The sequence below is a fragment of the Octopus sinensis genome, linkage group LG9 (genome assembly GCF_006345805.1).
Source record: "Octopus sinensis linkage group LG9, ASM634580v1, whole genome shotgun sequence".
NCBI classification, from domain to species: domain Eukaryota; kingdom Metazoa; phylum Mollusca; class Cephalopoda; order Octopoda; family Octopodidae; genus Octopus; species Octopus sinensis.
The window spans coordinates 32077734-32093043 of NC_043005.1; the positions used below are offsets into that span (position 1 = coordinate 32077734).

The window sequence follows — 15310 nt, forward strand, 5'->3', positions numbered from 1 at the left end:
ATGTCATTTTTTATATTTGTCAAACTTTCAATTTCCTAACTAATATGCAAACCTCTTTTGCAGATTGGATCTTGGTGCATTACTTCAAAAAGCTCAAGACCCTGTAACAGAAGCTCAGTACATTGCTCAGTACAACCAGCAAGCAACAGAATCACTTAAAAATACTATAGGAGTACGTAATTATTTTTCACATGAATAATTTGATATGATTATTTATATTTGCTAAAATCATATGAAAATAAGTTAGTCGTTTTATGAAAACAATTTAAATTTACGATTATCTTGGAATTTAATTGAAACACTTAAGGGATGTATTTTTGTTAGAGATATAAAGAGGGTTATAGCTTAAAGCAGTTACAGATTTATACACCTACATGTGTGTTTGTAGAAGACAATCCTCCAAGTGTTGGTGCCATGAAAAAAAAGGCACCCAGTAGACACTAAGTGGTTCATTAATTGGGTTAACAGAGCATTTGAGAGGGTCCTTTAGTCCTATTGAAAGCAAGACCTCTTTTGAATTGGTGTCATGAAGAAAAAAGATATACAAAATACATCCATTTGTAGAGACCATGCTTGTCAAAATTAAAACATTTGAACAAGACATGGTCCTCTAATGTAAAATGATTATTTATGTATACTTACGGGGTTGGCCAAAAGTCACCCGATAGTAAATCAAAATTTCCTAAATACTATCTGTAATTCTGTGTGGACTCAAATGGGAAAATGTGTTGTTCGAGAAGGACTTCAGTTTGAATAATTTTCATGTTTCATATTTAGATGCTTTTATTAAATTCATTCAGTTGTTAAACATAAATAAATCTTGAAATTAGATAGTTTTGATTTACTGTCAAGTGACTTTTGGCCAACCCTGTATATCATGATTGTTTTAATTTCCACTTTTCCATTTTTAAATGGGTTGGATGGAATTTGTTACGGTGGATTTTCTTCAGCTGGATGCCTTTTTTGTTGCCAACCCTCATCTGTTTCCCAGCAAGGTAATATTTCCCCATGACCAAGCATGTTTTCACAGAAGACTGGAAGTGAGGCACATGATGTCAAGACAGGAAAACAGTAACACACTTCTTTCAATTTCTGTCTACTATCTACCAAATCCACTCAAAGGCTTTCATGAGTCCCAGACTATACTGAGGACATGCCCACGGTTCCACATGGTGAAACTAAATTTGGAACCATGTTGTTGGGAAGCAAACTTATTATGAAGCCCAATCTGCACTTGTGTGCAAAATTTTTCTATGTATATATATATATATATATATATATATATATATTGTATATATATATTATATATATATATTGTATATATATATTATATATATATATATTGTATATATATATTATATATATATTATTTATATATATATATTATATATATATTATTTATATATATATATATATATATATTATTTATATATATATATTATATATATATATTATATATATATTATTTATATATATATATTATATATATATATTATATATATATTATTTATATATATATATATATATATATATATATATATATATTATATATATATATATATATATATATATCAGAAATTTCAAGTTGGTTTCTGGCATGCTGGAAGACCACCGGTATTGAGGTACCCCTCAGCTTTTGTTAAATCGTCTCTTTAGACAAAGGTCACTGTGATATAAAAACAGATATGCAGGTGATAGCATTGAATATTTTGGGGAATCTTTTGTTTGTGCTTCAGATCATGATACTACCACATTCCTGAGGCTGCAACCCATATTGGCCCTAGATATCTTGTCTCTAGATCATATCAATGTAGTGAAAAGGCTCTATGCAGTGTCATATAAGCTTTATTGGACCTAAAATTCTACGCAGGCATTGCTGCTCCAGTGAGAATCATTTACTCAGCTATGATTTGACAGCCATCATATATGTATTTGTATTAACTAGAAATAAATATGCTGTAAGGCCAAAACAATATTAAGTAATGTGCCAGTGGTACATAAAAAGCGCTATCCGAATCGTGGCTGATGCCAGCGTCGCCTCGACTGGCTTCCGTGCCAGTGGCACGTAAAAAGCACCCACTACACTCACGGAGTGGTTGGCGTTTGGAAGGGCATCCAGCTGTAGAAACACTGCCAGATCAGACTGGAGCCTGGTGCAGCCTTCTGGCTTCCCAGATCCCCGGTCAAACTGTCCAACCCATGCCAGCATGGAGAACGGACGTTAAATCATGATGATGATGATGAATATTATACCAAGTTTGAAAGACAACTATGGTCATGTTTGGTGTTAGTTTCGCCCAACAAAAACCTAAACTTCACTCTTTATCTACATAATGATGATAGACTCACTCAGTATGCAACATTGCACATCTGGCAGTGTAGAAATATTCAGAAAATATAAAATTCTTTTAATTGCTATCCACATTAATATACAGGTGTTTCTATGTGTTGGGAACTTTGTGGCTTTCTGTAATATGAAGACTATTTTCATATTGACTCATTACATGGAAGTCAGTGAAAAAAAAAAGATTTTTTAGGCTCACAAGGCTTCCATAGCAATAGGAATGCTTGTATGTGTGTAGTCAATCTAATGCTGTTATAAAACTAATCGATTCAACTCTAATGGTATTATATTATTATTTTGTTAAGACAATTACTTGACATTATTAGGTATTCAACAGAGCAAGTTGGACTCAGATTTTATGCAATCAGTTTTATTTATGTTGATAAAACTTCCAATTCTTACCACAAATATTTGTGTGTGTGTGTGTGTGTACTCACAGTACACACTCTCTCCTGAGTTATCTCTACATCTTACTTTTATACCACTACCCACCCTTACACCTCAAGGATGCCTTCTAGTTTTTCTCTTGCTGCACCCACCCACCCACTGTTCCCCCACTCCACCTTCCTTCCTCTCCACTTCCTACCCATCTGTGACACTCTAACTATTCAGTGTTCTTTTTCCTACTTTTGTGGTACCCTATAACGTCTATTTTTTTTTTGCACCTCCTCCACCACCACCCCATAGCTCCTGCCTTTCCAACAACTCCATCTCATATTTACCTCTTTAATCTTTTCACACACCCACACATTTTTTCTTCATAGACTCTGAAGATTCCTCTCTACCCTCATCTGCCTTCTATCCATATATGCTTCTTATGCTGAATAGCCCATCATTTTTTCAGTTGTATCCCTTTCTCTCTCCTATTCCTTGCTACATTCTCTTCTTTCCTTCTTGCCATTCACTCTGCTCTTTCCTCTGTTCTTCAGTTATAAATGCCACTTTCAGGCCTCAGCCTTGCAGGCGCTGGTCCCAGGAAAAGGCATCCAATACAGTACAATCTTTTAATTCATTAGACCCTGTCAGACCATCTACCTCATTCCAGTATGGAATCCAGGTGTTAAATGATGATGATTACAAATAAGATGCTTCAAATTTTATGAAATGAATTGTTTTTAGAAGTTTTATTAGTAATAATATTATTTTTAACTTTTCCAGATTGGAACATCAAGCAATCAGACGTCTGGTCTACCCTCCTCTATTGGTAACCAGTCTGTGAATTCTATGGTTTCTCTATCAGGTCAGCAGTCTTCTGGTAGTCATCTGGCTTCGTTGTCAGCTGCCAATGCAACTGGTCATCCAGCAACATCTCATTCAGTTTCAGGGAGTACAACTGTCACACAGTCAAACCAACATACAATACAACAACAGAGAGTTAAACCTCAACGGACTAAGCTACCACCACCATCTAAGGTTTGTCTTTATCAGAAGTCATCAATTATCTTCATTTTTCTTTTTTTTCTATGTTTCTTCCTTGCTGGCATGGATTGAAGTGATCTGCAATATGACATATCACCATTCTTCTCAATTTTTTTCATATTTTCTGTTTGAAAACCAACAGCCTGAGAGTTACCCTCACTAGAATGTGTGATACCATTAAATTCTAAAATATTTTGAAAGAAACAAATTTAAATCCATGAATAACTTTTTTGTTTATTACTACATGAAGCTTGTCTATACAACACAATTTTACAAAAACATTCTTAGAATTAATTAAGAACAGAACTTCTATTTCAAATTTACTGTAATTTCAGTCTAAGTGAATGAAGTGTAAAATTATCTAAATGTTTGAATATAAAATAATGCACTTTATAGGAGTTTGAGTTTCAGTGCATCTAACAACACAGAAGTACTGGAATTTATAAATGTTTGAAGAGCCCAACAGAATAACACATACACCATATTGATGAAAGGATTTAATGGTATTGGCAAATGTGTGATTCCATTTACAGTAAATTTGAAAACTTCTGTTGAAATTAAATTATACAAAAGCTGAACTAATATTTCTTTCGTGAAAGATGGGAAATACTCTACATACTGAAATCTTTTTAGAATGCACATTGGAAACCCATTTCAGTTGACAGTCCACTGGGCACCAACCTTACCTGAGGTTTGCATAATTGGCTCGCTGTCTTTTCTGCAAGAGCTCAGCCAAATTTAGAGGAATATCCCACTAACAAGCTTTTACTTTCCTCCCAAGAGTAGCCATCCTTTATTTGTGTTACATCTGTTCAGAACTGCAAATGGTCACATTGTTTCTTGCAGTTTGGTGTGTAGTAAAAAAAAAATTGATAATAGTCTTAGTTATTACATATCGAATCATATATCCCTATCATTTATTAGCTAATCTATCAACTATCTCTCTCTCTCTATATATATATATATAATTTAACATCTACTTCTCCATATTTGCCTGGCTCATGTGGAATTTATTGAGATAGACTTTATGTGACTGGATTGTTACCAATACTTGTTTTCCTGCAAAGTAATATTTTCTGTGACCAGACGGTTTTTTCACAGAGGACTAGAAACACATGAGTGGTGGTCATTTTACAAGCATTACATGATATTCAGGATAAGAATACATACACACTCTCATTTACAACAGGCTTCTTTGTTTCAATCTACCAAATCCACTGACAAGGCTTTGGTCAGCCCAGATCTATAGTAGAAGACACCCAAGACCACAGGTTTGGGAAGCAAGCTTTTTAACTACACAGCCATGCCTACACTGACACATGTAAATAGAAATTAATTTGCTTCATGTCTTAGTATGCAGTTGCTAACAGACTTCGTCTTCTGTCATTGAACTATTTCACCATTCTTCATTTTTGCTTTAATGTAAGCTACAACTTCCGAATCTTCACTAAGTTCATTTGACTGGAACATCAGTTGATAAATATTCAATTTTGAACTGTCAAGATGGCTGGGGTTTATGGGATTTGAAGGAGTTACTCTTCTAGTTTTGTAAAATGTTGGAATTAAGCTAACAGAGCTATAATATGGGGGGCGGGTATTTATTGGTATGTACAGACCTTGAGTTCAACATGAGTGATCAGGTCCCAATTCATTATGGCTCCTCTGATAGCCAACAATGCAGATTGAGTTGAAAAATTAGTTACCATTATTTAGTGTAATATTAGATTTCAGAGCAACTTTTGTGATTTTTATGTTTCCTTTCCATCATTTAATTATACACGTCTTCCAACATGTAATTATTCAATAATAAGGCAGTATCATCATCTAGTCTTTTAAATCTGGAGTTTTGTTCCCGTTAAGAGGGGTGACCAGATCTACATCAATGCCATAACAACTACCCTCACACCATCTTACCTTGGTTTTGGGTATCCTCCTTTTTCAAACCAAACCTCTCAATCTTCCATCTGTCCCCTCCACATTTTCCTCGGTCTGCCTCGCTTTTGCGCTCCATTTACCTCAAGCACAATCACCCACCTCACTCCATTCACTCTTGCCAACCATTCCACCAATTCCTCCAACCCCAGCATTCCCATCAAATCCTCAGTCCTCCTCTTATCAAACAGCCTCACCCTACACATTTCTCTCACCATTGCTCTCTCGGTCCTTCTCAAATTTACCATCTCTCTCTCTCTCTCTCCCTCAGAAACCATGTCTACAATACAGCATTGCAGCTCTCATACAACTCTTGTAGACCCTTCCTTTCATCTTTAATGAGAACCTTTTCCAATATAACAGCACTCCACATTCCCTGAACTTCATCCAGCTAAATCTCGCTCTTGCTATCACAGCTGCTTCACATCCACCACTTACATCTACCTTATCTCCCAAATAATAAAACTCTCTCACCGTTTCCACTGGTTCTGCCAGCTCTCTCCAGCTCCTTTCTCACATTTTCCACAAACAAACTCTCTCGCCAGTTTTGGGGTCACCGTCTTCATTTTCGTACATCTACCATGGTTATATATAATCTCACATGTACTAAAAATCCAGGCATTTTAGAGAATGGTATTAGTAGTAAGGTCTAATGAGAATAGTTGTATTGATTTCTAAATACATAGTTGATGTGTAAAGCTTATTTGGGAGATTTCACACTTATCATCATTATTTAGCATCAGTTTTCCATGTTAGCATGGGTAAGGCAGTTTGACTGGGACTGCACCAGCCTCCAGTCCTTTTTTGGCTTGGTTTCTATGGTTGGATGCCCTTCTTAATGCCAACCACTCCACAGAGTGCACTGAGTACCTTTTACATGTCACTAGCACTGGCCACAACTTTGATTTCTCTTAGCTTGTTATGTCTTCTCACACACACCGCAGATCACCAAAGATCTTGCTCACTTGTCATCGCTAGTGTGAGACTCAGCATCCAAAGATCATACTTCACTCCCTTGGTCCCATGCTTCCCTAGGTCTACCTCTTCCACAGGTTTCTTCCATTATTACAGATTCGCACTTCTTAGAGATCAATAGTAAATAAAATGTTGACTTACATTAGCTGATTATGAGATGTTGTTAATCTAAGAATTGATTTGCCTTTGTCTGAGTGTTATGATATTTTTGTCCCTTTTTCTTCAGATCCCAACTAGTGCTGTGGAGATGCCCCATCACTTGATGCCTCAGTTGGATGTCCAGTTTGGTAATCTAGAATTCCGAGCCGACAGTTCCCCATTTAGCTTTACTGTTAGTGATACAGCTGTAACTTGCAGCTTCACCACAGCTGTGACCAACAAGTATGTATTTTATTCTTTTCCATTTTTGTTCTCCACTCTATTGTTTTAAACCTTATTTATCACCTTGTTTTTCAAATTTAATTTTCACACACATTATCTTGTAGTTCAAGTGGCATTTCAAACCACATGAGTTCCTCCAGCCAGCAATCAGCAGACTCTGTGATGACATCATCAATGTTGTCATCCAATCCTTCCAGCAAGTCGATCGGACATCTAGAACAATCAGCAGCTCGTGCTAATATGTTTCCCAACAGTTACCAATCTCCTGCAAAGAAGGAGGTGACTGCATCAGCATTAGTTGGCCAGGCAAGTAAAGTAAGTTTACGCTTGCTTAAATTGCATAAGTTTACACCTTTTCATTTTTAATTGAACAATTTTTATTTATATTTGTTCACTTTTCTAGATTGCCACTCCAGATCCTATACCATTTCCATCATCTCCAAATGAACGGAAGTCTAGTCCACTAATTGGTCCTGGTCCAAGAACTGGCCAGTCGCCTAGCTCCCTGAGTCAAAGTAAGTCTCTCTCTCTCTCTCTCTCTCTCTCTCTCTCTCTCTCACATTGTCTGTATTTTCTTTACTTCTTTATTCACATATTCTAATTTGCACAAATTCCTCCTCTGTTTTCATACTTTAATAGGCCTTTATTAGTTAGCAATATGTACTCTTGTTATATGAGTTCTATCAAGTCAGTCTCTGAAATTTACTTGAGAAACTGAGTTTGAAGAAATAAATGTGTGTAATGTAAGATTTTAAAAGGTTTGAAGTAATAAATGTCTATATGCACACTATATGTTACATAAATTTTATTTTGCTATCTTTTTAGGTGCAGTCCCTGTTCAAAAAGCAGAAACAAACAGTCTAAACTCTTTCACGCCCCCTGGTAGTACATATCCTACCGCAAGTTACCAGAGCCACAAGCCAGCCAGTGTAACTTCTTCATTATCTTCCACTACTGTGTTTAGCCACCCCTCTAACAGTCTGTCTCAATCAAATTCAGCTCATTATCCAGCCCAGTATCAAACACAGTACCCAAATACTCCCCAATACAACCATCAGGGCTACCAAACTAGTTCTTCATTCCAATCACAATCTAGTTACTCATCAAACCAACCCAATCAGAACTCTCTGTACCAAAGTTCTGCACAGACTAGTTCCTACCAGCCCCAAGGCAGTAACAGCAATTCAACGACTGCATACCACCCACGAGAAGCCCAATCAACACCTGCTAATTCGTATCAGACAGTTGTCAGCCAGTCATCATATCAGCGAAGTAACCAGGCTAATCTGGCTGCCACATCTCAACCTCCACCTGTTATATATAGCAACCCTACATATGGATCAGCTCACCCCAGTTCTCTCCAAACATCACCGCTCACAGATGCTAAACTTTCAGAATCTCTTTCCAAAATGACAGTTAAGGATACCTCTCTAGAAAATTCTCAGTCTTCAGCTCAGGTATGTGGCTTTCTTTTCACTTCAATAGTTTGTTTTATATAACACCACTTAGGTTATGGAGTTTTAATATTGGTTGTATGTCCATATAACAATATATCAGGTTGAGTAAAAAGTAAGCAATGTTTTGAACCATGAAGAATTTGTACTGGATTTTTACAGTGATTTGAATTTTTTTTAAACATTTTTTTGCAGTTGTCTGATAATACAGACGTAGACTTGCCCAAGTGCATCAATAAATTAACATTGATATTTTTTTTCACTGTTGTTAGTCATCTGAAATTGAGCTGTCAGAGTGCAATATTCAAGCAATTTTGCTATTCAGCTTCAATAAAGGATGTAAAGCAGCTGAAATTACTCGTGATATCAACAAAACGTTTGAAGACATGACCAGTGGGCGTAGTGGACGCCCATCTGTCATCAATGACGGTCTTTAATTGACCGTCATTGAGAAAGATCCACTTAAAATCACTTGCAAACTGACAAAAGAACTCCATTTTAGCCAGAAAACTGCCTGCAACCATTTGCATGCTATTGGAAAATCAAGAAATCTCAACAGATGGGTACTGCACGATTTGAATGAAAATGAGAAAATGCACAGATGTGAAATTTGCTTGTCACTTCTTCTCTGTAACTAAACCAATCCATTTCTTGACTGTATTGTAACTGGCAATGAAAAGTGGATTCTGTGCAATAATAAAAAACGTTCTTCGCAGTGATTGGACCAAAACCATCCCTAAACCTAAGCTCTTCAAAAAGGTTATTGTAACTGTTTGGTGGTGCACTGCTGGCTCGTCCACTATAACTTCTTAAAACCCAGAAAAATGATTACTGCAGAAACATATTGCCAAAATTTAATTAAAAAAACTGCTACTCCTCCATCCCAGACTGGTCAACAGAAGAGAGACAATCATTCTTCATGGCAATGTTCGACCACATTTCACTAATGACGCTCCAGAAGTTGGGGGAACTTGGCTACTAAGTTCTTCCCCACCCAGTTTATTCCCCAGACCTTTCTCCTACCGACTACCACTTTTCCTTGCAAGATACTGAAAGTGCATTCAAAGAACTCCAGCTTTTTATGTTACCGGAATAAACAAACTTGTAACTCGTTGGCATAAAATGTGTTGATTGTTATGGTGCTTGTTTTGATGAATAAAATTTCTGCATTGTTGAAATATATTGTGATGAATTTCATATTTCAAAACATTGCTTACTTTTTGCTCAGCGTGATATTTATGTTAGATTAGAAATAAACTGTTGCTGGTTTTTTTTTTATCTAGTTTATTGTCTCCTATTTTCCATGGTACTAGTGTAGCAGTTTTGCAATGTTTCTCTTACAGCTACTGGTTCCAGTAGAAATGTCATTCGCTCTCTCATTTTCTGTGTTTGACAATCTCTGCTAACTTCCAAGCCTCCTCCTGTTGATCTGATCACTGGCTGCTGGAATGTTTTCTCTAAAACCAGTTCTTCAAACTTGAACAGTGTTGCTTGTTAAATTTGACATTAGAAAACTTGCCCATTATTTTTTAAGTTATTTCCTCCTCTTGTGTGTTAAAAGTTAGCATCAAAGAGATTTTTAAAGTGAAGTCCTTGTTTAAAATCGAAGAAATTGCATGGTCATATCAGTTTTTGATTGCTTCAAATGTTGCTTTATGTATTTCTTCTTGTTCTCACTGTAATTTTTATTTTTGTGTTAGTATGACCATTCTGTATCTGCAACGACAACTACAGTAAGTCTGACGACGACGACCAGCACAACCCCTTCGTTGACCAGCTCCACCACATCAGGTTCTGTGATGGCAGCAACTACAACAACGCCATCTACAAAGGCTACTCCACAGCTACCAAACAGTAAATATTTACATTTTTCTCTAATTATGAATTAAGGAAGGAGGATTCGGCATTTATTGCTTTTTTTTCCACACCCTATACTAACATCAGAATAAACATGCCAAACTCATCTAAACTTTCTAACTCTTTATTCACTCAGCCATTGGGACTACTAAAATTTATATTAAGTACAAAATCAAAAAATAAAAATTTCAATGTTACTAGCAGCAGTAGCTTTAACCCTTTAGCATTCGAATTACTCTTTCAAATGTAAGGTTTATGATGTGATTGTTTATTTTTAGAGTGACACTGTAAGGTAGGTGAGAGAGGCCAGATTTGGTTGGTTGAACATAAATAGATAGTTGTGTTCGAGTAAACAGTCATTTAGTCATGTTGAAAAGTTTTTGTTTTTTGTTTCCTTTACACAAACCATCGGAGTTAACTAGTCCGAATGGTCGACTTTTCCTATTATAGCTAGTCTTTCTAGCTCTTTATTGAATTCGTTCAATGCTGCAAACAACACATGTTCCATTTGGGCCTAAAAACAAGTGTTGCCTTTTGTTTTAGTGCAACAGCCTAATCCTTCCAAAAAAACATTTGGAAACCATTTTAAAATTTTCTATCTCAGTTGTTTAACTTCATTTGCACTTTTAACCATACCGACTACATTTTCACAGAGAACACTGATGGGGGTATCCCACATTTTAAATAACTCCATGTATTCTCTGCCAAATAGGTTTTTTTTTCAACACATAAATGATTGCCCCTTTCATTTTACCTCAAAAAATTATATTGCAAATACATTCACCGATGAAATATAATTTCTTGTAACACCATATGCTACTTTACTTGATTTAAATAATTTTGGTGTACTGATTTGTTTTTCTGTTTCTACATTTATGAAAGTGATGTCACTGCCTTATTCTAATTGCATTTTGACAAAAGTGGTTTCAATTCTCACTTTCATGAATTTTCTGTTCATTGTACAAACTTTTTTCTCTGATGACAAACTATTTTTTTTCTCATTTGGTCCAATTTTCGTCATATTAGTTCTGCAGTGCAATTTAATGTATCCTGTGTTCCCACAATGGAAACACTTTGCTTTTTTGAATGGTCACTCTTTTTGGGGGTACCTACCGCCACATTCGATTCATGGGTTTATCTCTTGATGTATATCATGTTTTGTGTGAAACACTTTATCTGTCTTCCGACTTTTTCACACTGGTTTTACCTGTAAACAATCTCTGTGTTGGATTTCTTCTATGTCATGCCTTTTAGTATCCTATTATACTCTTCTGACAGTTTCTGGAGAGTTATATCTTGGTTTATTTCCAGCTTCGTGAGAATTTTTGTTCTGACTTCTGTGTCCTTTTTAGCAGTAAGTCTCTGAACAAAAAATCAGGCACTTGAACGAGTCTGGGGTTAGTTTATCCAGTTTAAATCTCTTGCACTCTCTGTTCACTCTACCCACATATGTGGTAACATTGTCATCACTTTTTTCAGTGTTCAAGCACTTCCAACGTTTTTTTCACTAAATGTCCTACATAAAATGTCAATTGTGTCCATGAAATTTGTCTGAAACTTCTTTATGCAATATAAAGCTACAGTATTTCTCATACTCTGTCATTGCCAATTTCCTCAGAATTAGATATGTTTTCCTTTCTTCCACCCAGTCTTGGTATTCTTTTTCGAAAATTTTTTCAAATCTTAGGTAATATGCCTCAAAAGTGATTCCTTCTTCCAGGTCATATTTAATTTCATTTGCTGAATTTGCTACATGGTCTGACGAAAACGTACTTTCCGGTTTTGTTACCAACTTCATTAGTTGTAACATTTGTTGCTGAGACTTGAAACTCGTATATATCACGTAACTGACACTAACTCCGAGAACTTGTACAACAACTATACTACTTACTGACCTGCTACAATGACTAGCTGTCTGACTTTTAGTGGCTCTTTCATACCATTTTGTCACGTGGGAAGGAGCGTACCATTTTTACTACAACTATTGGCCAACTATTTCTCCTGCAGTCGCCTCACCAGGAAGGTAGCATTGGCAGTGCTTCTCTCTGACACAAATCCAAACAGCATCTCATCTATGCTAACTCTCTTCCTAATTAATTCAGCTATAACCTTTTCTGAACTTGTATCATCTGATCCAGCACCTTGCAAATGTTTTTTGTTATAATGGAGTTAGAATTACACTTCAGTTTGTAGTATAGTGTCTATCTTCAAGTTTGACTACAATTTTTTATTTTTTTATTTTTATCTCAGCTGGAAAAGCCCCACCTAACTTACCTCCTGGTGTTCCCCTTCTTAGCCATCAATACATAATGGGACAAGGTACAATACCACCTTACTTTGTAAGTATCAGTTTTGTAATGCTCTTTATTATAGCTTTGACTTTAAAATTTTCTGATGCCTAAGAATGTGGTTGAACCAACTTATTTGTAAGAGCTGAATAGATATGAAGAAAGCATCATTTTGTAGAAAAATGCTGTTTGTGAATAATCTGCTCTCCATAGTAATTGATACAAGATTATTTTGAGTGGGGCAGATGTTGGTGACAGAAAAAATATTTTTAAATGTTCTTATTTCGCACATTTAATGTCCATATTTCATGCTGGCATGAGCTGGACTGTTTGACAGGATCCAATGTATCCAAGGTCATCATTGAGTTCCAATATCTGCTTCAGCATGGTTTTTATGGTTGAATGCCCTTCTTAATGCAAACCAGGGAAGGTTTGTTTTTTTTTTTTTTGTGCCACCTGCATTAATGAGGTTGCTATGCAGCTTGCAGCTGGACTATGAACCCTAGGTTTGGTGGTGGGGTCAGGATGATAGGATTATTATGACAGGTATGCAGAGCAGGTTCATGCGGATAAATCTGCATGGGTTGTTCGTATGATTGTGTGAGAAGTGAAGGGGGAAACTATCAAAACGGGTGGGGTTGAAAGGAGGAGGCAAGTTTTGACTTACGGATGAAAGGGGTGTGCAGAAAAGTAGGAGTCGGTGAAGTAGCAGGAGTAGTAAAGATGATACAGTTTCTGATGGTGGGGAAGACAAGAGGGGAGGGGCAAAGAGGTAGGCATAGTGCATGTGGTGAGGGAATCACTGTAATAGATGGAAGACCCCAAAACAGTTGAATGTGTTTCAACAACACGTTGGGCGCTATGGTTAAACTCACCAACCTGTATTACAGGGGTTATAATGGAACAAGTAGCACAAGTGAGTGGGATCATAAAGTCCTAATAAGTCATGGTCAGAAAGAGTTTGACCAAATTAGGATGTAATAATAATAGTGCAGATGATGGAACACCACCCTTGAGACATTCACCTTAATACAAGATAATCTCTATCCTAATGTTAACATGGGATTTTCTTTTACATAAAAGACATGGTTCTTCAGGACTTGTAAAACAGGCTTGTAATTTGTTTTGGTTCCTAAGAACTATACATGGTTTTAGTTTGAAATGAAGTTTTTATGATAAACTCCTGTTCATGTAGATTCATCAAAAATAATATTTTATCTTGCCTGAGTTCAATTTAGATACTTTTTAGAAAATTACCCCAACTTTTTACATTAGTAATGGTTTGATTTTCAGAATATTAAACATTGCTCATTACATGTTAGGTTATTTATTTACTTGTCAAAAAGAAATGCTGAAAGGTATGTTAATGTACCTCATTTTTTTTTTCTCCCCACCCAGTCTCTTTCACAGAGCCTTCAGCAACCCCTGTATACTACTAGCTATGATGAACTGCAAATGATTCAACAAAGAATGCCAATGGTAAATATTTTTATGTCCACATCCCTTTTAAATGTAATTATGTGAATTACCTTGTTGACATTTCTTATATTTTCCATTCTGTTATACTTGTGTGTGTTTTACCCTCTGTGATTACAAACCAATTTTTCTTATCCTGCAGGCTAGTAACTACTATGACATGGCAACTTTCCCAGTGCCCACCACATTAACCAGCCGGGATCAAGCTACTCTTGGTAGTGTTCCAGGTTACTCTGGTAAGTAATCTAAGATGCATGTCTTAATGTAACAGAATCACTTTAGGTTATTTAAAGATTCTAGAACAGTAATTCAATAGTTAAGTGATGACCAAAACTGAAAGTGCAAAACTTGTCTAGTGTTATGTAGTTTGATATATAATTTGAATAGCTAGACTTTTTATAATTGAATAAAATTTGTGTGTGTAAATTGTCATCATTTTATGTCTGTTCTTTCCTCACCCTCCCAAGCTTACATTGTTTGAATAGGTTTGGCAGCATTCACCTTCTTTTGATCCTTTATCATCACACACACATTCATAGTTAGGGATTTAAAAGTGTTCTAATTGAAGGATTTGATGAGAAGGAAATATACATATAACATAAAGGTCAACCAGAAGTTCTTACAGAACAACTTACTCAGGGCTACAGATCAGATCTGTGGCTTGGGCAAAATTCTAGTCAGATCAAAGGTGGTAGGGTGATAAAACATGACGGCAGAGAATTATAATCATGTAGCTATAAGAGAAGCTAGGGAACATGGCTATTTAGTAAGCAGAAAGGAAAAGGTTTGCCAATGTTCTACAGTGTGAGGAGCAGAGGCATGCATAAGGCGTTCCAGATTACAAGACAGTGTATCAGAGAGAATCAAGATGGATAATGCACTTAGTAATTCTAAAAAGAAAGAGGTGTGTAAGTGTTACTATGGAAGGCTACTAAATGTTGGTAATGCATGGTAAAAGAAGAGTCTTCCTAATATGAACCCAACTGAGCATCCAGCCATTCTTGTTGACAGCAATGTCATAGACAAGGCAATTACAGAAAGCCCCTGGTACATTAGGAATTACTGCTGAGATACTTTAAAATATCTGGTGGAATGAGATATAGCTGGTCACATCATCATCATCATCATCATTCAATGTTCACTATCCATGCTGCCATAGGCAGGTTAGTTTGACAGGAAACTGG

The 15310-nt window shown here is 36.1% G+C and overlaps 1 protein-coding gene across 9 annotated transcripts in view; it reads left to right on the forward strand.

The window, feature by feature from the left end:
- LOC115215942 (ubiquitin-associated protein 2-like) overlaps positions 1-15310 on the forward strand; it is a 107191-nt gene that overhangs the window by 83460 nt on the left and 8421 nt on the right. For 8 of the 9 annotated variants that reach the window (XM_029785311.2, XM_029785320.2, XM_029785314.2 and 5 more), the window contains 10 exons: positions 64-172; positions 3503-3757; positions 6897-7051; positions 7156-7366; positions 7455-7566; positions 7877-8508; positions 10206-10359; positions 12613-12701; positions 14049-14129; positions 14269-14362. In XM_029785311.2, coding sequence (XP_029641171.1) covers positions 64-172; positions 3503-3757; positions 6897-7051; positions 7156-7366; positions 7455-7566; positions 7877-8508; positions 10206-10359; positions 12613-12701; positions 14049-14129; positions 14269-14362 — 1892 coding nt within the window. The remainder of the gene's footprint in view (positions 1-63; positions 173-3502; positions 3758-6896; positions 7052-7155; positions 7367-7454; positions 7567-7876; positions 8509-10205; positions 10360-12612; positions 12702-14048; positions 14130-14268; positions 14363-15310) is intronic. The other variant, XM_029785312.2, reaches the window with a different exon arrangement.